Source organism: Olea europaea, unplaced genomic scaffold, assembly GCF_002742605.1.
Source record: "Olea europaea var. sylvestris unplaced genomic scaffold, O_europaea_v1 scaffold683, whole genome shotgun sequence".
In the NCBI taxonomy this organism is placed as follows: Eukaryota; Viridiplantae; Streptophyta; class Magnoliopsida; order Lamiales; family Oleaceae; genus Olea; species Olea europaea.
The window spans coordinates 186,925-210,873 of NW_019265217.1; the positions used below are offsets into that span (position 1 = coordinate 186,925).

The window sequence follows — 23,949 nt, forward strand, 5'->3', positions numbered from 1 at the left end:
AAAATGAGCTTATATTGTTTGAAAGTACATGACCTCCAGAGGCAGTTCATAAGTTGTGAAATTCTGAAAGTAGCCAGAGCCGAAAATGCCAAAGCCGATGCATTATCCAGACTCGTCTTCATGGGTGTTGACGGGCTCGATAGAACCGTACACATCAAGATGGTTGCAGAACCAAGTATAGCCCAGAAACCAAGTATCATGGACATCGACCATGAGCCCTCCTGGATGGATCCAATAGTTGATTACATAAGTAATGGCAACATTCCTGCAGACCCTCGGCTTGCCCGAAGCATTCGGTATAGAGCTGCTAGATATTGCATAATCGAAGGAGTCCTGTTCCGCAGAAGTCTTACACTCCCTTATCTAAGGTGTCTCAGACCCTCCGAGTCCCTTCAAGCAATGACTGAAATTCACGAAAGCATTTGTGGGAATCACCAAGGAGCCCGAGTTCTGGCACATAAGTTGATAAGGTATGGATACTACTGGCCAAGTCTGAAGAAAGATGCCACAGATTACGTCCGGAAGTGCGAAAAGTGCAAAGTTTTGGCAACATCATACATACTCCTGCTGAGGAACTGACATCCATTCACTACTCAGCTCCCTTCGAGCAATGGGGAGTTGATATTCTTGGGCCTTTTCCCTTGGCCCGAGGACAATTAAAATTTGTAGCTGTGGCAGTGGAGTATTTTACAAAGTGCGTAGAAGCAGAACCTGTAGCAACAATTTCAGAACCGAAGCTCAGATCATTTATATGGAAGTTCATCATATGCAGATTCGGGATACCAAAAGTCCTCACCACAGATAATGGAAGACAATTCGACAATCCCCAGTTCAAGAACTTCTGCGCCAGCAATGGGATTGATCATCGCCTGACCTCGATCTCACACCCACAAAGTAATGGATTAGCTGAAGTAACTAATCGAATCATATTGCAGGACCTTCGAACAAGGATAGGGGACGCCAAAGGTGACTGGCCTGACATGCTACCTTCGATACTGTGGGCATATAGGACTTCACACAAGTCAGCAACTGGTGAAACGCCATTCATGCTTGCTTTTGGACTTGAGGCTACCATTCCAATTGAGGTTAGCCTCCCCACAATAAGAAAGCTCGAGACAAATAAAGAGACACAAACTACCGAACATCTCGACTTACTTGAAGAGGTAAGGGAGCAAGCTTCCCTTAGGACTGCAAGTTACCAAAACAGAACGGCAAAGCACTTCAACAAGAAGGTCAAGAATAGGAGATTTAGAGCCAGCGATCTTGTCCTAAGGAAAGCAGAAGCAGCCGGGCACCAACCAGGGAAACTTGGGCCGACATGGGAAGGACCCTACGAGGTCATAAGAAAACTTAAAGGGGGAGCCTATAGCCTCAGAGATACATCAGGGAATCCACTCCCAAGGCCATAGAACGCCAACAATCAGAAAATATATTACAAGTGATTAGCTATAGCTATAATTTTCCTTTAGGGCTTGCATGCCCGCTTCATGTTTTCTTAATTTCGTTTTTACTTTTCGGGCTCTAATGCCCAGTTAGCTCATGCTCAAATAAGCTCGGGTATGCAACGCCCTTAAGCCTTTTAAATAACACAAGAAGTTTCTTTATGATATTGATCCCCTATTAAATTAGCGTAAAGCCGTGCCCCGCGCATGCAGCTAATATCTTTATTAAATTAGCATAAGGCCATGCCCCGCGCATGCAGCTAATACCTTTACTAAATTAGTGTAACGCCGTGCCCCGCGCATGCAGCTAATATCTTTAGTAAATTAGCATAAGGCCGTGCCCCGCGCATGCAGCTAATACCTTTACTAAATTAGCGTAAGGTCGTGTCTCGCGCATGCAGCCAATACCTTTACTAAATTAGCGTAATGCCGTGCCCCGCGCATGCAGTTAATACCTTTACTTACATTAGCGTAAGGCCGTGCCCCGCGCATGCAGCTAATATCTTTACTAAATTATGCATGCAGCTAATACCTTTACTTAAATTGGCGTAAAGTCATGCCCTGCGCATGCAGCTGATACGTTTACCAATCCCACACACGACCTCAAGCTGTTATGGGTTGAGCATATAAGCCCGACCTCAGAATGGCGTGAAACGAAATAATCTTTAGCTCGAGGTCGGGTCATAATGCATATGCACGCGTACAGTTATCCCCAACCTTAAAAGATCTCTAAATGCTTGGCTATGCATGAATTTTAAGATCGAGGTCGGGTCAATATTATTATAGTTGCCCCCAACACTACCGAACTTGGATGTTGGGATCAACCCTTGATATGAACAAGAATTAAACACTAGTGCACAATCTAGTTCCCCCAAAGGTACACCACTGAACTTAGATGTTGGGATCAACCCTTGATATGAACAAGAATTAAACACTAGTGCGCGATCTAGTTCCCCCAAAGGTACACCATCGAACTTAGATGTTGGGGTCAACCCTCGATATGAACAAGAGTTCAACACTAGTGTGCGATCTAATTTCTCCCAAAGGTACGTCACTGAACTCAGAAAAAGACACCCGAAATACTCCACGCGCACGAGCTATAAGTTTAAAGACTAGGACACATTCACTAACAACCGAACTCTAAACTCTAATGAAAACTCGAATTCAAAATTACAATACAGGATCAACACACGATCTGAATAATAAAATGCATGAACTGATAAAATTCCCATTAAAAGATAGAGGCCCAGTTCGAGCAATAAACTTGCATGTATTTAAAACCAAAGTAAGTACATAAGCCCAGATCGGGCAGACAACATTAGCAAAAGAAAAATTATTACAAAAATGTCAAACATGGGGTCGGGAAGGGTCTAGTCTAGGTCAATATGGTCACTACCCCCTCCATTGTCGGGGGTTCCAGCATCGTCATCATCATCGTCCCCATCACCCTCGGAGGAGGATAGCTCAAGGTCCTTAGCGAGCTCGTTCACGGTCTTTAACTCCTCCACTATAGGCTTCAAATCCTCGGGGAGCTTCGTCCTAAGGAATGACCGAGCTAGCCGCAACCCATAGTAGTACGAGCCAGACCCATACTGACCCAGGAGAGTTTTGAACTCGTCGGACTTCTTGAAGTCATCAATGGCCTGAGCTCGGGTTTCAGTTCGAACCTGCGCAAGCTCCGCCTCAAAAGAGCTTCGCGAGTGAATAAGCTCGAGCTTCGCCTCCTCTGCTTCGCCCCTTGCAAACTCGACCTCTTCCTCCGCCTTCTTGAGGTCCGCCTTGGCCGCCTCCAGGGCCTTTTCAAGCTCCTTGGCCCTCTTAAATGCAACCTCGCTCTTGACTTCAAGCTCGGCTATGCGATCTGAAGAATTCAAACCCTTCAGTCCAAGACCCCGAGCGACGCTGAGTGTCTGCAAAAACATGTATGAAGCCTGATGTTAGTACAAATTACGAAACCGATCAGGGCTACACGAGCATTCATATTAAAAACGTACCTTCAGTGTAAGGAGCTCTAGGGTCCGAACTCCTTCGTTTATATCGACCACATTCTCATATTTATCAACTATGCCCTGAATGAGAGCACAGTCGGCGTACTCCTCGAGCGATTTCGTGGGCATATGGTCGTCATCATCAGCTAAGAGGTCCGACCCATCACAAAGGGTGCGAGCTCGGACTTCTTGTTGAGGGATCGGCTACTTCGGAGGGGTCGGGTTTTGTGACCTCTGCCCCAAATCCACCATGGTTGGACGGGCGGCCTCCCGTGCCCGCTTCTTCTCCTTGGATGAAGCCGTTGTCGGGGCTTTTGATTTCGGGCCCTTGGCCTTTTTATGAACATTGTCCAAGAGGGCTGATGGATCGAAAGACATCTCAAATTCTACAAGCAAAAATTTAAAGGCATTAGCTCGAACTATAGATCGATGATTATCCATGAAATATCAAATAATGCATAAAAAGAAAGATCGTACCCTCGAGGCCTTTCACGGTAGCAAGGTCGAGGGTGTCATCTTCAAGCAAGAAATCGATCTTGTCTGCAAGGGGGTCGTGGTTCACTAACCTCGGCCTATCTCTCTCTAAAACCTCAAAATAGGCCTGACCTTCGTTAAACCTATCTTTATTGGGGATTTCCCGCCTTGGGCAAAAGGGATGATCGAGGTCTTGAGGTTTCACAAAAAAGAAACGTTCCTTCCAACCTCGAAGTGAGCTCGAGGTATCAGGAGTTCTAAACCCCCCCTTTTGTTGATAAATAAACAAAACAGTTATACCCCGGGGAAAGTTTCATATCAAACACCATTCGAAGTAGGTCGACCCTAGGCTCAACCTTGAGGCATCTACATAGTATGAAGAAATATACTAATAACCTCCAACCATTCGGGGCTAGTTGACCCGGACACAGGTAGTATGAGGTCAGAAAATGAATGAAAAATGGGTGAAGAGGCCACCTAAGCCCGGCCTTAAGAGCATCCCTAAAAAAGGTCATCTCCTCCTCTGAGCTCCTAACACGGTCTCAGTTGGCCCTGGGGTTCTAATATCGCAAAATGGCATGACCCTGAACTCTCTAGCTATTTTAATAATTACATGTTCTTTGTACTTGGTCGGTTCCTTGGGGTAGGTCAGGACGTCGCTATGGGAGTTAACGGGGATGGCCATAGGTATAATGAATGTATTTACATCTTCAGGCCTATCACTATGGTTCGAGTCCCTAGGAGCCTGATTACTGTCACTACTACTTGACCATGTGCTATCACTACTCGACATTATGCTATAATCAAATAAAACAACTTAAGGGCTCGAACTCTTACCTCTGTGGATAGTCGCTCACAAACCCTACTAATCCCCGAACTCGAGCTCGATTTACTGGGAGTTGAGAGTTAAAAGTGAAAAAATGAGAGTGAAAATTGGGATATTTATCGGGGACTGAGGAATACCAACGGTCATGCAATCTCACCCCTTGGACCAAGACACGTGGCGAGAATCTAAGGTCGTGCTCTGACATTACACATGGCAGCCATCTGAGATCGTTCTCTGACATCCCATCAAACACTCGACACGTGGAGAAACATCTGGACGTTCATGCCTCTACATCTTCGCTCGTAAACCAGAATGAAACGGCATCTACGACCTCGATGCACGGGGGCCAGTGATGATTCTAGATCTAGTTAGAACTGAACTCAACCACTTGACCCCGACCATATCATGCAACCCCGACCTTATCATCCTCAAAAAACACCAAAACAAGGTCGGGCATTTAAGGTCGGGTATTTGTGTGTCGACTCGTCAATCTTCATATGTGACCTGTGGAAGTACTAATTCTACCTTGAACACAATCCCTACCTTGTTAAACTCCTTCTTTGACTCAGACAGTGATTTGAATACTTGAGGTGAAACACCAACTCCTTTTCCTACGAGGAGAAGGATTGTGGCATAATAAGTCCTCCTAGGACTCCACCGCTGACACCTATAAATACACAACCTGTGCTCATTGCAAAGGTACGTTCTTCATTATTATCCTCAATTTATAGCCTCATGCATAAAATTTCCTGTCTGACTTAAGCATCAGAGGGGCGACGAGCACACACCTCGTTGCCTTTATTTCAGGTACTGGAATGCGCAGTTCGTGTTCCATCTGAGTCATCAAGCTCGAGATTTTCAGGTGATATTTTTCGGTAGCATCAGGATTCAATCTTTTTTTTTTTTTTTTTTTTTTTAAAGAAGAATCACAAACTTTACGGTCATTCTAAAATTAAGCATGAGCCGAGTAAAGAGTTCAGCTCCCTTTATGGATTGTAATTCCAATTTTTCTATAAAAAAAAGTTGTGCAAAATTCACTAAAGCCCATTTGAACAAAGAAATGGTAGTCACTGGAATTTGAACATGCCATCAGGGGCGGATTCATGCCCGCACTGAATTTGGGGCCGCCCCATTTATCACAGCCCACTTAAAAAATGAAAATGGGCCAAATAATTGGCCGAAATATTATAAAATAGGTGGATGCCGTTGATCTACACAGTACAAACCCTTCCATAATCCATTCCAACTCCCCCACTAAACCTCACTCACGTCCCCACCGAAACCTAAAACATTTGGATGAAACCCCCAATTTCCACCAAAACAATAAGGTCGCAAATTAATGAAATCGATGAAATTGAAGCAGTGAAGCCATGGATGTCAATTAGAGCAGGTAATAATCGTATAATTTTTTGTAATATTCGTCTCCTCTTCATCTATTGTTTCAGAAAAGAATAATATAATAATGTGTCCCTACTCGTTTTTTTTACCTTTAATAATATTGTTCGACTAGAAAAATTTCGTGGATCCGCCCTTGCATGCTATGCCATGCCTAGATCATCTATACAAACCGTCACCACTCTATTTTTCACATTTGTTTTCGAAGACATCAATTATAAGAATGATCAAACTAGTCTTAATCAGTTTAGCTAGATTAATCAATTCTATTAATTTCGCTGTTTGAGTTTTATTATAATTTTTAGTTGGAACGCCTCGAATAATTTTTTTAGCAATCTTTCCCATCTTTTTTCATTATTCCTGATGCAATTTTTCTTTAGTTCTACAGTTATGCAACAAAAATAGAAGAATGTACCCTCATAAAAATTGAATATTACCCAAAAAAAAAAAAATTATATATTTCTGACAAGGTTATGGAAGCATAGATCATACGCAAAAGAGCCAATTGTCAAAAGGAAATGCTCCATTCATTCAATTTGGCTTTTACTAGATCAACTTTAGAAAATAGTATCTTCAACATCACAAATTGGATATTCAATTAAACAAGAGGTGAAAACAGAAAACAATGACAACTCAAATGGCCCGTAATAATAAGTCGAAAAACTAACACTGTACACAATCTACCACGCTACAGAATACGCATGTGTGACAAATTAGAGGAACAAACACAGGAGAAAATAATAGTAAATCAACTTCTAAACCCAAAAGCAGACCACTTCTTTGAGGTCTCTTTCTTTGTCCTAGTATTAGAATTAGGATCGATAAGGGTTTCAAGTGATTTTGCCTTCTTGTTTCGAGACCTGCCTGCTGCTTTCAAGAGCTCAGCTAGCCTTTTCTTCTCATCATCAAAATCGGGATTTGCCGTTCCAAGCTTCTCTTCCCTCAATTTAAGTACATACTCCAGAATCTTTATTGCATCTTCAACTCTGCAAATTTCCAGTGAACAATGTCAAAGAAGGCTTAGTGCCCCCACATGACTAGATGGTAATGAAAACATTGCCCAAGTGACAAATCACAAAAATTAGAATCTCTTTCAATGCTTATGAATTACAAGCTTCAGAACAATTGGAGGGCCTTTATCACGTTAACGAATAATTATCATCTTGCATCCCTCGCCCTTCCCAAGGGCATTAACTATCTCTATATACGAGGATGTTCACTTCTCGATTTCTTTATACTTCCCATTTCTTAGGTTGAGATGCTAATATTAGACTAGAGTTTTGCTTGCTGTACAGACCCTGTGTACAGAATACTCACAAACCATGGGGAGGGTGGGAGAATTTTTTTTTTTTTTGTTTTAAATAATCACCCACCCCCCAACCCAATGCAAGGGCATGTGAGTGCCCTGTACCGGCCTTGTGAACATGGGGCCTGTACATGAGGCAAAATTCATTAGACTATTATATTTAACTGGGCTTTCATTTCAAAGAGAAGTTTTTGTATCTTTTCCATTTCAAAGAATTTACATTGAAACTCACAATTATAAATACTCAAGATTCGAGATGCTAACTGCCCCCTGAACTGAATTCAAACTACCAGTATGCATAACAATGAACACCCCATACCAAGGTTCAGTGTCAACTCTTAGGACTACAAATCTGCTAACTGTTGACAAAGATCAATTTCATATACTTGGTGTGAAAACCTTGGACAAAACCCAATAAGGACTTTAATTAAATTCTGGAACATTCCAGTTTTATAGGAACTTGAACTCCAACATCAAAATCTTATGATAGAAAAGTGATCTCCCCTCCCCCACTCCGTGCCTTCTTCTCCCCAATTCTATAATTTGGGAGACTTCAATAATTCTAGACAATGTTTTCCTTAGATCCCCTATCAAAAAAGTGACCAAATTTATAAGATAGCAAAGGAAAATTTGCAAAGAGAATGTTCAAATAGATGGCATTACCTTCCCATGGCATCATAAGTTGCTGCAAGATTGCTGTAGACACCAAGAGTATCCTGATGACATGGGCCACACTCTTGCTCTAATATTTCTCTAGCTTCTTCAAATAACTCCGCAGCCTCATCTATCTTAAACAATTGTACACATGCCAATCCCATCTGGTTCAACACAACTCCAAAGAACGCTGATTTCCTCTCACCACTGGCCCTAAGTATTGCTACAGCACTCTCAAAAGAGCTCTGTGATTCTTCATATCTCCCAACCATGTAAAACATCACGCCCATGCGTGCTTTGATACCGGAAATTGTACTATGCTGTCCTGGCTTATCCTCCAAGAGTTTCATTGCCTTCTGCAGAAGTTTCAGCGCCTCCTCAGGTTCGTTGAACATTTCATAAATGGCTGAAATTTCAGCCATCCCACTTGCAATCTCTTCTGCAGTGGTTCCAGGAACAGGTTTAGCATATATTCTAAGAGCATTTTCACAATAAGATCGGGATTCTCTTAGTTTTCCTGTCTTGTAATATAGATCAGCGAGCCGTACAAAGACCGAGGCAACTGATGGGTGGTTGTCACCCTTTGAAGATTTGAAGACAGTGAGTGCCTTTTGGTAGGCAAAAACCGCCTCGTCAAAGCGAGCAAGGGCTAAGTAGATGTTGCCAATGCTAACATCAATAGCTGCAACCTCATTTTCTTGTCCATTGGCAATCATTGACATGCTAGCAAGTACAAGATGTTCCAGGGCTGATTCATAATCTCCTTTAGCCTCACATATGAGAGCCATCAACCGACGATCAGCTGCTTCTTCAAGAGAAGCAGGTGGGCTATGCACACGGTGGATTTCAAGTGTATTTTTGCACATAATCTCAGCTTCATCAAATTGCATTGCTTGAACATGGGCCTCTGCCAAGTACCTGCAATTTTCCATTTTGACACTTCAAATCGAGAGCAACCGAAAATTTGTCATGAGTAACATTCTTTAAATGACAGTTTTTTTTATTTTATTTTTATTTTATTTTTTGCTTTAGTAAGAGAAATTAGATGGTCAGATCCAACATAACTGATTTTCCTTGTCTGGATAAATAGAAACTGTCGCTACAATATTATTCTTTGTTACAAGCTGAAACATATGGAAAGGCTTTTGTGTTGGAAATAACCATGGCTTAGGAAAATGTGGGAAATGTAATAACTCAGAAAAGTAAAAGACAGTAGCATCAAATTACAATTTTGCATTTAGATGACTATTAAAACACAGGAGAAGGGAGCTCTAAAGCGAGCACATTGCATATATGCTTTCAAGCTCTCTTTTACTATTATTCATTGTCAACACAACAAGTTTTATGGAAATCAAATATGATTCAAAAAACAAATCTTTTGATATAGCATTCTTCTGCATAGCCCGGTACTGTTATAAATAAATCCAAGTTCCATGTAATTCAGATTTAATCCATATTAATTTGCACATTTGTATTCCTAATAGAGGCAATGCAGTGGTTTAATTTGCTCTAAAATGACTTCACAGTTACTTTGTACCGACAAAAGAAAATTCAAATGTAAAATTTGTGCCACTGCATAATTAGTCCATTTCTTCTGGAAAGAGGTACTGTTATAAATAAATCCAAGTTCCATGTAATTCAGATTTAATCCATATTAATTTGCACATTTGTATTCCTAATAGAGGCAATGCAGTGGTTTAATTTGCTCTAAAATGACTTCACAGTTACTTTGTACCGACAAAAGAAAATTCAAATGTAAAATTTGTGCCACTGCATAATTAGTCCATTTCTTCTGGAAAGAAGAAATAAGGCCATGGAGCAAAACAAGAAGACGGGACATGAAAGTCGCACTCTGCATAAATGAGTTAATTCATTCTCTTTTCATAAGCTAATCGATATCAAAAGTACTACATGTACAGTAAGCTATATATCAATTTATACAGCCTTTTCACATGTAGAGGGTGAGACCCGCGATTATATTAATCGCGGGTGGTCCCACTCATGTGATCAAATGCTGTACAACTATCATAAATCATTCGACATTCATTCTCTCAATAGCTGAACCGATTTCTCTCTCTCTCTCTCTCTCTCTCTCATTATTGAGCCCATTTCATTGCTCACTCAAGAAACGAGTCAATTTCATTTCTCTCCAACAAGTCAATCTAAACAAGCACCACAAAAGGCTAGTATGTTTAAGAAGATAATATCAACCAAATTTGGAGAGCTCTCCGTATGGATCCCTAACACTAACATGCAAATTTCCAGTTCCAAATATATGGCTATGCCAATTACAATGTTGTGAAGTTTAAAAAATTCTTATTCTCAGAATGAAAAAATAAGAAAAATCATTTCTTTAGCATTTCCTGTTACATTAATTAACATTGCTATCAATTCTTCTCCCAATATAAAGCACAATATCACATTCATTTTCTTCTCATTTCACCAAGTTCAATAACAACAGATTAAACACAGAACAGCTCACTGAACACAAATTTGGGTAGAACTAAACTGAATGAAATCCTAATGTAATTGCTTAATTAAAACAAAACCTCCAAAAATATAAAAAAAAAAATGGTACAGTAAAGGTAAATTTTACCTGCAAGTTTCGGCAACTCTGGGATCATTATCACCCAAGGCCTCCATCTGTACCTTCAATCCTTCCTTATAACAATCAATGGACCGATCCAGCTGCCCGAGCATCGAATGCGTGTCCCCGAGCTGCATGTAACCAGAGAACGCCGCAAGCGCGTGATCCGCACCTCTCGAAACCTCCGGCACCTTAATTGCCCGTTCCAAAACCGACACCGCCTCCTCAAACCTCCCCAAACTGCAATAAATCGCCGCCACAACATGCAAACTCATCGCCAAATCCAAGCTCGGTTCTCCCTCAACCGCACACCTCTCAAAACTCTTCGCTGCCCTCAACGCGTAGTCAAGGGCTTTATTCGGGCCCTCGCCTGAAGCAATCGTATCTCGGGCTAACTTGAGCAAGAACGGGCCGAGATCCGGATTGTCGAGGGAGGATTCGTCAAGAAGGTTCTTTTCTGGAGGTGATTTCTTCTTGCCGGAACTCCGATCAGGAGAAGGTTTAGCGCGAGAATTGGACGGGGAGGGGGAGGGCGGACGGCGAGGAGCCGGGGAGCTGGATTTCGGGATAGTGGGTTCAGATCTGATGGATTCCGGTCGGATCGGGGTGTGTGGCTCGTCGGGTACAGCGATTCGCAACGGCGGAGCCTCCGCCGGAGATTTAACTGAAACTAAACCCGGCATTTTCGCAAAAATATTGGGAAATGTAAGCTGAACTACAGATGTATATAAGAGAATTGGATAATCAAGACGGAGGATTAAGGGAGATTAATGGGGTTTAATTTAGGATTAATACTTGGCACCATTCTCAACTGTTTTCTGGTGAGGGTGGTAGCTGACTGTCGTAAACGTAGACACGAGGAGAGTCCAGGGGAATATCCACTAAAACTGCGATTTTTGCTTAGGCTACAACTGGTTGTACCTCATTTCTAGCCCTTGTTTGAACTTCATTTTAGGAGGAAATACATTTTTGAATAGCATATTGATGAAAAATATGTGATTAAAAAATTAATGCAAAGTTTGAATTTGTGTATAATATTATTTTATTAAATAATATGTAGTTAAAATAATGTCAAAATACTATTTAGGAATGCAATTTTTTAAGTCCCTGATTGATAGAGATTAAGCCACTATTTGTCATTCTTTAAAAAATTTAAATTTTTTGCTACAAGATCATTCTCCATCGAATAATGTTGAACAAACAGGAAAAAAACACTGGTGTGGCATCTCATGATTGAGTTTTTTTCTCATTCTTCAATGAAAAACTGTTAAGTGTAATCTAAAAATGCTTTGCTATCATTAACTCTGACCAGTAGCATGATTGTTCTTCATCACACATTCACATAATAAAATATTTTATACAGAAATCAATAAAAGTTTATTATTTTTTAACCACACATTTTTCAAAATGTACTATTTAATAACTCATTATTTCTAAATAAATTCTATCAAATTGGCTTTAAAATCAAAATTTTAGCAGATTTTGATAAAGGATGATAAATTTTGTGTGATTGAAAAGTTGTGGATTCTATAAAATATGTGGTTGAGATTAATTGTTGACTTTATATTAAATTAAGATCTAGATTTTAATCTCAACCAAGTGATGGGCTTAATTTAAATTTTTTTAAGATAAATTCAACTTTTAGTGCATAACTATTATGATCCGTTTGATTGCAAAGATGAAATTGAATTGAATTAAAAACAAATTTCAGAGAATTGAATTGCCTTGAAATTATTTTCCTGAGAATTGTAAATTATTGTGTTTGATTGGTATAATTTTCCACGTGGAAAATGTTGAAATAAAAGTGATTTTTGTTGTTCGTTTGGTTTTATTTTACATAAAAATTGTCAATTAAAAAGGTAGATTTTATTGATATTGGGGATGAAATTCGTTTCCATTGCAAAAAAATTAAAAAAATTCAAGAAAATCATCTATATTTTAGTATTCTTTTAAATTTGTTTTACATGAAAATTGTCAATTAAAGAAAAATATTTTTTTACAATAATTCTTAAAATTTGTTTCTATTGCCCAAAAAAAAACGAAAAAAGAATGTTGCTACAGTAAATCGGAAATTGAATTCTCATTATTTTGGTGAGAATTCATTTTCCTCCAAAAGAAAAAAGTGTATGTGGCACCAAAATGTGGAAAATGAATTTCTTGGAAATTTTTGCCAATCAAGCACCCAAAAATTGGAAAGTTGGAATTCCAATTCTATTTTTCATGGAATTCCAATCCTATCAAACGCACCTTTAATTTACTTTATAGCATCATTGATTTTAAGTAATTAAATGGTTTGATTATTATTGTTTTCATGATTAAACTATTTTTGTATTCAACTAATCATTCGAATCTTTTTTTTTTTTTTTTTTTTACCATTCATTCAGTTCAATGCTTGCTTTATTAAATAATTATAGATAACGAGCCCAGTAATCCAAAGAGATCGCGCTAATTTTTGGACACATATCTTCTTCTAATGCATTCTCTGTTATCACTTGTTCTTACTTAAATCCCTGTTTGTTCCACATTATTTGTTCATTAAAATGAAAAATATGATCGTTATCCATCATATCAAGCCACCATATTTGACTTTCTATCTCTTGTATGAAATATATAACGACTATATGTTTTATTTTCATTCTTACATTAGAGTTGGATGAATTATTAATATAAAATTCATTAAAGATTCAACTCCAATCAAATGAAGTCAACGCACAAATTGCAGCACCAGCAGTTGACAAGTACCTGTCACAATAAAATAAAATTATTTTCAAGAAAAATATCAACAAACATGTGGTCGTCATCACCCAATCCTAGCTGGTTTTGCTATCATATTCCGGACAAACTAACAAAGGTACCATGGAATTCCAATCCTATCAAACGCACCTTTAATTTACTTTATAGCATCATTGATTTTAAGTAATTAAATGGTTTGATTATTATTGTTTTCATGATTAAACTATTTTTGTATTCAACTAATCATTCGAATCTTTTTTTTTTTTTTTTTTGCATGTTGGAATTATATAAAAATGAGCTCTTGTCTTGTTTGTACTTTATTTTATTTAAAATGCATTTTTCTTTCTATTTTTTTCAATAACGCATTTTTCAACAGAATAATATTGCACATAAATTCAAAATCATTTCTTCTTTTTTAACCACACATTTTTTTTAAAAAATAACAATTTTAAAATACATATTTTCCAAAATTTAATTTTAATGGATCCCAAGAATTAATTAAGTATTAAAATGGCTCTAAAGTAATTTAGATTGTGCTTGGTATGTCGTTTTGAATCCATTTTTAGTTTTTAGTTTTTTAAAACACTCAAAACGTATTTGGTATGTTATTTTCAAAATTGCATTTTCTAAAATAAGGAAAATTTTATAATATAAAACTGAAAATGACTTTTTGACATTTTAAGTATTTTAATTGAAAACAGTCAAAAAAACTCAAAATATTAAAAATGAACTTAAAAATTTTACAAATTAAAATAATTGATGAAATCATACAAAACTTACTCAAATACAAATATCCATCTGTCAATCTCTCTCTCTCTCTCTCTCAATTTATTATCTACGAATGATTTCAATACGATTTTTTGAGATATACTTACAATAATTCTCCTCTTTTTATTTTAGTAATTTTAAAATTTATGTTTTTTTATCACATATTAGCATAAAAATTAATATGTTTTACTAAAAAATAAAATAATTAAAAAACATATTATAAAATTATTTCTAAATGCATTTTCTAGTTTTTTGTATTGAGAAATAGCTTTTCAAAATACAAATCAAATGTGTTTTCTGAAATTTTAAAATAATTCCTCAAAACAAAAAATAGAAAATAAAATTAAAATTAAAAATGAAAAATAGGAACGCAGACCAAATGCACACTTATTTACATTGATAACCCAAAAAGAGAAAAATGTGCAGTATCTGTAAAGGTGCAAATGGTCGCTGCTGCATGTGATTTCTACAGGTGGATGTAAAGATGTAGTGAGCTCAGGTGGACCCACTGAGTAATGATTTTTGTTTGGAAAAACTTTGTTTCTTTTATTGATATCACCCACCAATTAGAGAGAGTTTGGAACAAATTTATTGATGATTTAATTATTCTCGATAAATTTAAATTTAGTTCGACTATTAACAAAAAAAATAATATTACTCATCACATGAGCCAATATACTTGTTTTCAACTGGCTGCAAAGGGTCTCAAGAGCCATGCTAATGAGCCAATTCGTGAAAAGCATGAGTCGAACATGTTTGACTTGTGTGTCGAAATTCTTGCCTTATACAAATCGTAGCCTATTAATTCATGAGCTCAAACTGCCGATTATCAAGACTAGACGAATTTTCTGAGCTTATTGCTACATCTAACTAAAGTACATCTCGATAGTTGTCACACAATATTTCGATCATTAGAAAATAGTTAAGAAACCAACTTACTAATGGACCTGTAAGTTAAGGACCAATTGGGCAATTTCTCGTATTTATCCATTCTGCAATACAATAGTTATTTATCTCCAATATTTTTACGACTTATGATGTAAACAATTTTGCTACAATGATAGAATCAATGATAGAAAAAATACATATCAATACATGATTGAACAGCCTCCATGGCACATCTCTAAGTGGTAAAAGGGGAGGGTAGAGAAATCCAGCTTTGATTGAGGCTGCCGCGTCAAGGGTTCAAATCCTGAAATATAGATTTGGCTCTTGGGTAAGTGTAAGTGTACAAGCAGCCTTTCACCCTGTACCCTTGAAGGCATAATCTGCGATTTAACTTCCTCATGATATTTCAGGACAGGGACGATGGAGGATCCTTAAGGTTGGGGTTCAACCTTTTAATCTATGATTGAACAACTTTAAAAAAAAAAAAAAAAAATCAATTTCACCCTATAATGGACAGCCCGTAACTTGGCCAAGTAGCATTATTCATGCTGTAAAAGTAAAAAAGTATAAATAAAGGATTGCTTTTTGAATGGAGTGTGTGTGAAAAGACATGATGAGGTATGATTGGACACGAAAAGAAAGGATGCCTTCCGTGAGATGCGTGCAAACTTCTAGTTCTCGTTGGATTTTTGGAGCAATCCAACGGCCAGAAGAATATTAAAGTCAAACATGACTTTTTTCATTACTGCCACGTTATGAGGAATTATTGTGTAGCATGATTGTTGTTAGTAACACAAGTTTTGATAATGAATAATTCAAGTTTGATTTGTGTTGGAGTCCGAACTCATGCGTGAGCTAGACTCACCATAATTTAAAAAGAATATCTCCGGATCGATGTTCTGAGATAATACTAAGTCAACTTATTTTATACTGTTTTCATCCAAAAACACAATCTTTATATACACCTGCAACACCTGTCTCCTAAATAATGTTATCACTACCTATATGACCATTCAAAAAACGACGAGTGACAACAATGACAATAGCATCTCGTTTTCAGTCAATCATGGGTTCGTAAAGATTACCCACCATCTAAGCATCATCATGATCTACTTGAACCGACCTCAATGTCCAAGCAGAAGCATTGAATTCAGGGCAATGGCACATGTTTTCAGTCTAGTACTGTAGTTGATATGACCTTAGGCGACCAAGTTTTTTGGCTTAGAGGCCTACAAATAGGAGCCAATAGTCCCTCCAAAGGTCGCACTCAATGTACTAAAAAAAATACAGTCCAAAAAACTTCTATCAATACAATTTCCTTTCATTTTCATATACTTTTAGCAAATTATTCTACTAAATTTTTTTACGTTGATCTAATTTTGCCACGTCATTTTGAATTATCAACAATTTGTAAGGCATTGTGAAATATAATTCGTCAACAAAAAATAAGAGATTATCCAATGTTAGTTAAGAATGAAATGTAGATTTTCCGTCTAATTGGGAAAATATGATGGGAAAAATCTAAAGTATGTGATTGATATTGTGATTATTCGACTGCTTCTTTAAAGAACTATTAATATGATCAGTTTCCATCCTGATTTAATTGTTAAATCCAATAATATGGATTAAGTTATGAATTTAAAATGGATCCAAATTCGGGTCTGTTCATTATTCAAATATGAATAATTATTAAGGAGAACAAATTACATATGATATTCGATTAAATAAATAAATAAGGAACAATTTGACTGTTTTCAAATTAAATAGATATATAAAATGTCATAAAATCAAGAAATATATTGGATATTTATTTTTATATACACAAAAAAACACGTGCACTTATAATTTTTTATTGTAGCACTTATATTACTTTATTCAAATGTGATCGACTTGGTGAATAAATCAAGCCAACAGCTAATCAGATTCCAGAATTAACTTGCAAGAATGATTGAATTTTAGTTGTACTCCAAGATCAATAATTTTTGTAGTTGCTAACAAATTAAATAATCAAATCACTTTCCTATGTCAAATTAAGAAATTGATTTATTTAATATTTAAAAACTCCTAATAAATTATTTTCCATGACATTTTGTTCATAAAATACATCAAAAACAGTATTCCATAGGAAGGATTCAAGGTTAAGAAGAATGGTAGATGGGAGATAATCGTGACATGAGATATGAACAAATTTTAACCTAGTTTCGATTGCCTTTGTCGTCGCTAGGTTTCCTTTTCCCCCAGCTCGTGCATTTGTCGTCCCACCATCGTTGTAATCAAGGGTTGTGATAAATGTAATTTTACACTTATATGTGGTCATCACAAGTTGATGTTTGAACGTACTTTTATTGATTTGATACTTAATTTTGGGTGTATTAGGATAAAGCTTTGGGTGTATTAGGATAAAGCTCGATGTTTGATGACATATGAAGGAACATAGCAGAACTCTAATGAAAATGACTAAAATTGAACAAATTATGGAAGATGGGGACTAAAGTGCAAAGAATTGAAGGATGAAGGATCTGCGTTGAACCATAAAATAAATTTAGGGACCGAATTGAAAAATGAAGAAAGATGGTCATACCTTGCGATTGCTAGCGAAGTAAAAGTTTTACCGGCATGTACAACAAGGCCACCATGCAATCTTATCCACATTTGTGATCGCATGGTGTTTACAATTTTACCCTTATTTTGAATGAAAAAACATTATTCTTCATATGCTAAAATGGAGAATAGAGCTTGGGGGAAAAAACACAGCATAACTCACATCGTTTACACAAGTCTAAGAAAATTTATCTAGAATTTGAAATTATAAATAAGGGCTTATTGGAATATCTTGAAGACTCCACCGAAGACATTCAAGAAGACGAAAATTGATCTTTTAGCAATTCAATATTTTGGGTGATGATTTGTAAATTTATTATGTATTTTTGTAATTCAAGTATGTTATGCTAAGGTCATGTTTGATAGGCTATGATTTCCATGAAAAATGGAAAATAAATTCCACTTTCCCACTTTTGTCATGTTTATGATAATTTTTTTCCATGAAATTTTTTTTCTTGGTTTTATGGACATTTTCTTGATTTTCAAGTGCTGGGAATTGGTTTTCTAGGCTATGATGCTTTTTTTATTTATTTTTTTACAATGGAAACAAAATCTATCCCTAATTGTAAAAAAATATTTTCCTTTAATTGACAATTTTCATGTAAAACAAAATCAAACGAACACTAAAAGATAAATGATTTTCTTGACTTTTTTTTTTTTGCAATGGAAACAAATTCTATCCCTTTAATTGATAATTTTTATGTAAAATAAAATCAAACGAATACAAAAAAAAATATATTTATTTCAACATTTTTCACATGAAAAATTATATCAATCAAACAAAATAATTGACAATTTTCAGTAAAACAATTTCTAGGCAATTCAATTTCCTGAAATTCGTTTTCTTTCCATCCAAATTCCATCTTTGTAATCAAACGGGCAAAAAAATTTTGTGTGTTGTATGATGACATAAACTCTTACTTGAAGTAATTTTTAATTTAAGCTCCAATTTGAAGGCCATTATTTGAGTTTTTCAATGTTTTGAATAGTGGATTTTTTGGAGAATATGTAATTAGTAAGTAGGGAAAAGTTTTTAGGTTTACGTATAAAATATTTTATTATTAAAATTATGTGATTGACAATGAGTATGTAGGAAAAAGAATTTTGAAATAAAAAAATGTCAAACATAAACTAAATCTCTCACAAGACATATGTCACGAGTTTGAATCTTGGGGATATAAAAGAAATTCATGGTGGCTGAGATGGTCACGAGCTCGGATAGTGCATATAAGTAAACGATTTGAACATCTTAATTAGTATTAGAATTCAACATATAACTGCGAGCTTGAAGCGCCGCACAGAGTGGCGATGGGTTCATCGTTACTGAGTGATTGTGGTGATCAATCAGTGTTTTTATTTTAGATTGTGAGGTGGCGGTGTGGTGGTGCCAATTTTAATTTTGTCTCTATTTCTTTTGTGAATTTCAAATTGTGAGGTTGTGTTGGTGGCGGCGACGATGTAACGGTGAGGTATTAGTGATGGTGATGGTGGTCATGACAATGGTATGGTAATTGTGTGTGGTAGCGTTTGTGACCATTTGGTTGGTGGTGGCAAATGACTATGAATGTGGATTGGTGGTGGTCGTAGTGGTGGTGGTAGCGAAGGTGATTGTGGGATTAGAAATTTTTGGGTTGGTCGTGGTGGTGTGACGTGATGAAGATAGTGATCGCAAGTGTTGGTAGTGGTCATAAATTATTTGGTTGACTATTACTATTAAATTAGTTACTATGTGGCCAATAAAAAATATGTGACCAATGAAAAAGATAAATTGTAACCAAGAAATAATTTTTGACTTATAATATTTGTGATCAATAAATAAATTGTTACTTATCAATTTTTGATTTGTGATCGATAAATAAATAGTTATTTACAAAATTTTTGAATTTGACCGTAAAATAATTTTTAACATGAAAATTTTGATTTGTGACGAAAAAATAATATGTTATTAATTAAATCTTTAATTTGTGACCAAATTGTATAAATTTGTGACTTTAATATATTTAATTAATAAAATACGTAATTAATTAAATAAATCAAAAATAAATTTTAATAAATATCTTATTTTTCAAATTTAAAACCTTTGTTCTTATTTTTGAAATGAATGATACTTAACCTCTTAGTTATGAATTTTTCTTATTCCCTAATAGGCCAATTCCCAAACACTTTAGACCATGTTTGACTAATCTTAAAAGTCACTTTATTTTCTATTGGTGTAAAAAAAAAATCTAAAAGAATTTTTTTTTTTTTAAATCTAAATCAAATAGGGGACTTAGAATACATTATTATGTTCGAGGTTTGAAGCCACTCTCATTTCTCGAGATTTGAAGCCACTCTCATTTCAGTCTTAGTTCTGTTTTGTGACACTTAAACAACAATTTTATTGGACTGTACTCGTGGTAATGCTTTCTAGTTGGATTACGAATGGGTATGTTCAAGGGTCATTGACAATTCTCTAATTGGTAAACTTACGTTGGATGCAATATACCACTTAGAATTTGTTCTGAACTATTATTGTTACACCTCGTCTTCAAGGCTCAAGAAGAGGTCATGTGACAGCCATCCAAAATCCCAACTGAAGGCCCACACTCCATGTCATCATAGATAATGAGCCAAAGACGCCTCAATCGAAGCGTCACTTCAAGCTAAAGTATAGTGATTGCCTCTTGTTGCAAGTCATTCATAGAGGGGCAATCCATCACTTTAAACCGAAGCCATGTAAGATCCTAAAGTGGAGACCTCTTAGCCATAGAGGAGTATCTTTCGTAACCGCTTCTCCTAAGAGATCTTCTACACACACAAAAATAAAATAAGATAAAATAAAAAATAAAAAATTATGAAAGTGATTGATGTGACCTCTTAGAGTAACACAATGTCAAATCTTGTCAATCTACATCATAGATATGCAGACCTAAATTATAGAGTGATTACTTTTCAAATTATATTAAATGCTATAGATCCTATGATGTAAGAAGTAATGCCTATGATGGGATGCTTTAGTCATTAGAATGAAGCCAATATTTCTTCATCCAACGATCACCACTTCAGTCATGTCACTATAAAAGCCCAAAACTCTCACAAACTCAAAGGTAATGCAATTTTAACTCTCAAAAAACTCTGTAATATTGCTCTCTCATCTTCTACATATATTCATACACATTTTCTAGTGATCAAACACTTTTGTGGCTTGTATCTGTAGCACGTCCAACACTCAAAAACACTGACTTAATCATCGAAGTACTTGTGGCTGCCTCCTCATCACAAGAGAAGGCCATGGGTGACTAACGATTTATTCAATGTGTAGGAGAAAGGCTTTCGTGTACGCAAGGTTTGTTGGCCATGTTGGAGGTGCAATAACCGAGGTCAACATTATATAAGCAAATTTATTACCATTAATTTTGATACAAGTGATCAAAATGATTAAGAGCATCTTCAAAGTATTTTATGAACTGCAATTTAGATTACATTTAATGGAAAGACTTTCGACACACTAACGTTTAGTGAATAGACGATCTAATTCAACTCTCAACTTTTATGAATTCTATCTACAACTAGTTCTTTACCCGTGCAATGCATGGGTTATGTTTTTTTGAAGGTAATGTTAGCATATTCGATAGAAACTTATGAAATGAAACTTATGGACATATAAAAACTGCAATGTAAGACAGCTTGATCTGTAAATATAAGAAAAAGTATAAACATTTAGAAGCCCTTGTTTTATAATCTAGTAGTAAGGAAATAGGTATCTAAAATTTGATCTAGAAAAGACCATATAGTCTACACCATCTAGAGATACTCTTTCACTTATTAGGTGATGCTATAATAAAATTTTTGTTCATCCTAATTACTTAAAAAATTCGTTATGATTACAAAAATTAGCCAAAGATGACTTTTGCAGATAAGTCTCACCAGTTGAAACATGCTGGAGGAACTTATCCTCAAATTCATGACAAACCTCCGTAGATAAAACAAAAAACTAAACTTCCTCATTTTTATATACTTTAAAGTTTTTTTCTCTTCTTGCTTTCAACAGAATAAAAAGAACTAAGCAAGGGCATTTCATCTTAGTGGAAATTACACTAGATGTCAAATTCTAGGTTTATATTTTCAAAAATGTCATCTTTTTAAAGTCATTGCAAATTTGACAATTTGTGACAATTTTGGACAATTTTGCCCCTCTGCATAATTTGAATACCTTACCTGTCTTCCATTAAATGAGATGATATGATTAGATAAAAGGTTGTACAAAAATTGCGTCAGGGTAGTAATTGATGAGTTGTGGGAATAAAGAAGAAAAAGAAGAAGAAGAAGAAGAAGGTAAAAGTCAAACATACTCAAACGCAGATTCGTCTCTCACCGAAATCGCCCACCCTCTCTCATTGGAATTGCCGACCTCCCTCCCAACCATCAACAACCACCTAGACGACATTCACCACCATCGATGAAGTCACCCCCTTGTCATTCAAATCGGCCGAAGCTGAGCACAATGTCGAGGCCCGGTGGGTGCTAGTTTCAACTGCAAGAAGAACTAGAGAAAGGTGAAGGTAAATCCACCCATCTTCTGACTTCTTACTTCTTTCTTAGCCATCCACCCATCCATCGCTAGAAAGTGGTGATAAGATGGTCGGAGTTTCTGGCCCTGAATATTGTATATTTTAATAACCTATTTGTTTTCCACTTTCTGTAACTTAAAGATTCAAAGTTATTACTATTAGATTTAGGGTTTATGGTAAAAAAAAATTAGGATATCTTTTACATCGAATAGTGGCTATTGTTTGTGCTTTTTCTCTGATTTAGGATCAATTGGCGTATGTCATTGTTTGCAACCCAACGTACATGTTTCTTTGAAAAGATCTAGAATATACTTCCTTTGAGAGAATGTTTTACTCAATCTTGTCATTTCAATTCCAAAAAAAAAAAAATCTAAAGTTCCTAAATTTTAGTATCAAACTCTCTAGCCAACATCCCCTTTAGTCTTTTTATTTCATTAACATCATTTTCAGTGACACTACTTTAGTACATCTTTCAAACCAAGCTTAGGGTGACTGTTTTAGCCAGTATAATGACTTCTTTAGTTTGTACAATTTCTTTTTACCACATGGTATCTTTGATTCCAGGAGGCAACTCCATATACACTTCCTAAAATTCTTGATCACCATAACATCAAGCTGTTAAGAAGCCAATCCAAATTATTGACGAGGGAAAAAATGAATTCTTATTGAATTCAAAATTTCGGGTTAGCAACTTTCATAAGTTGTGCAAACCCCTTATCTACGAGTCTTTCCTTATATTTGTCAACTGTAATATGAGCTTTATGCTTTATAGTAAATACTCATTTAAAACTGGCTGACTTCCCTTGTGGAAGGTATTGACTTGTCTTGTATCATTCTTTTTAATGTCCTCATACATCATAAAAAGGTACTTTTTATGTTGGACTTAGTAGAGTATCCTGTATATTTCTTGAAACATAATCACATGAAGATATATTTGTAGTAAATGCGCTAAAGGAAGAAGTCAATTTGTGATAGGAAACAAATTTGGAAATAGGATGCAAAGTTCAGGGATTACCTATAATTTTTTTAGTATTTTTATACTCCGTTCTAATTATTGGTATTGTTGAGGAGAATCTGCATTATTCATTCTCTAATAAACCTTTAGTTCTCGATTTTTATCTTGTACACACTTGAGGGAAGCTATTAGAACTGGATAAGAAGGTGGAAGATCTTTAAAAATGTCTAGAGAATCATTTGGTATAGTATGGGAAACATTAGACACAAAAACACCAAGAATAGAAACTATTAGTTGCACATCAAAAATATGAGAAGATTTAGGATTACTTGGAAGTGGGGACTCAATATTAGGATGAGAAGAAAAAGAAGTTAAAAATGAATTTTTAATATCTTGATTTTCAATGAAGAGAAGTTTTGATAAAGGAAAAAGTACTCTAAAGAAGGTAAATTTCATGGATACAATAGTTTTTTGTGTTGGAATATGATAATATTTATAACATTTTTGAGTGAAGAATATCGCAAAAAACACACCTAAGAGCCTTCAGTATGGTTATGTATGTGAACAAAGTTTTGATAATTTTAGAAAGAAAATAACAATCATCCTTCACATTTGAAAATTTTGATTTGAATATGTTGCAACAATTGAATGAATTGGAATGGATTTTTCTTTCGCTCTTCAAAACAAACGAGGATGCTACCGAGGGAGATTTTTGAGATCTATTTTCTTCCCTGTCAATCAAATTCGGACTCATTAAATTAAAAGGTAATATTGTCCTTGAT

The 23,949-nt window shown here is 35.8% G+C and overlaps 2 protein-coding genes across 2 annotated transcripts; one reads left to right on the forward strand and one right to left on the reverse strand.

Annotated features, from left to right (window-relative positions):
- Nucleotides 1–3: 3 nt before the first annotated feature.
- On the forward strand, nt 4–1,409 carry LOC111390490. Its single transcript, XM_023015537.1, has 2 exons — nt 4–470; nt 512–1,409. The coding sequence occupies exons 1-2, from the start codon at nt 4–6 to the stop codon at nt 1,407–1,409; spliced, it is 1,365 nt and encodes a 454-aa protein (XP_022871305.1).
- Nucleotides 1,410–6,630: 5,221 nt separating this feature from the next.
- On the reverse strand, nt 6,631–11,511 carry LOC111390494 (protein KINESIN LIGHT CHAIN-RELATED 1-like). Its single transcript, XM_023015542.1, has 3 exons — nt 10,682–11,511; nt 8,095–9,003; nt 6,631–7,111 (listed from the first exon to the last, which is right to left on the reverse strand). The coding sequence occupies exons 1-3, from the start codon at nt 11,353–11,355 to the stop codon at nt 6,874–6,876; spliced, it is 1,821 nt and encodes a 606-aa protein (XP_022871310.1). The 5' UTR covers nt 11,356–11,511; the 3' UTR covers nt 6,631–6,873.
- Between the last annotated feature and the right edge of the window lie 12,438 nt (nt 11,512–23,949).

What these genes read in the sequence shown, in the direction of transcription:
- LOC111390490 (XM_023015537.1), top strand. Translation starts at nt 4, where the DNA reads ATGAGCTTATATTGTTTGAAAGTACATGACCTCCAGAGGCAGTTCATA. An exon ending in CTGGCACATAAGTTGATAAG is followed by an intron (nt 471 to 511) that starts GTATGGATACTA and finishes AAGATGCCACAG; the next exon opens with ATTACGTCCGGAAGTGCGAA.
- LOC111390494 (XM_023015542.1), bottom strand. Translation starts at nt 11,355, where the DNA reads ATGCCGGGTTTAGTTTCAGTTAAATCTCCGGCGGAGGCTCCGCCGTTG. An exon ending in AGAGTTGCCGAAACTTGCAG is followed by an intron (nt 9,004 to 10,681) that starts GTAAAATTTACC and finishes GGAAAATTGCAG; the next exon opens with GTACTTGGCAGAGGCCCATG. An exon ending in ACTTATGATGCCATGGGAAG is followed by an intron (nt 7,112 to 8,094) that starts GTAATGCCATCT and finishes GGAAATTTGCAG; the next exon opens with AGTTGAAGATGCAATAAAGA.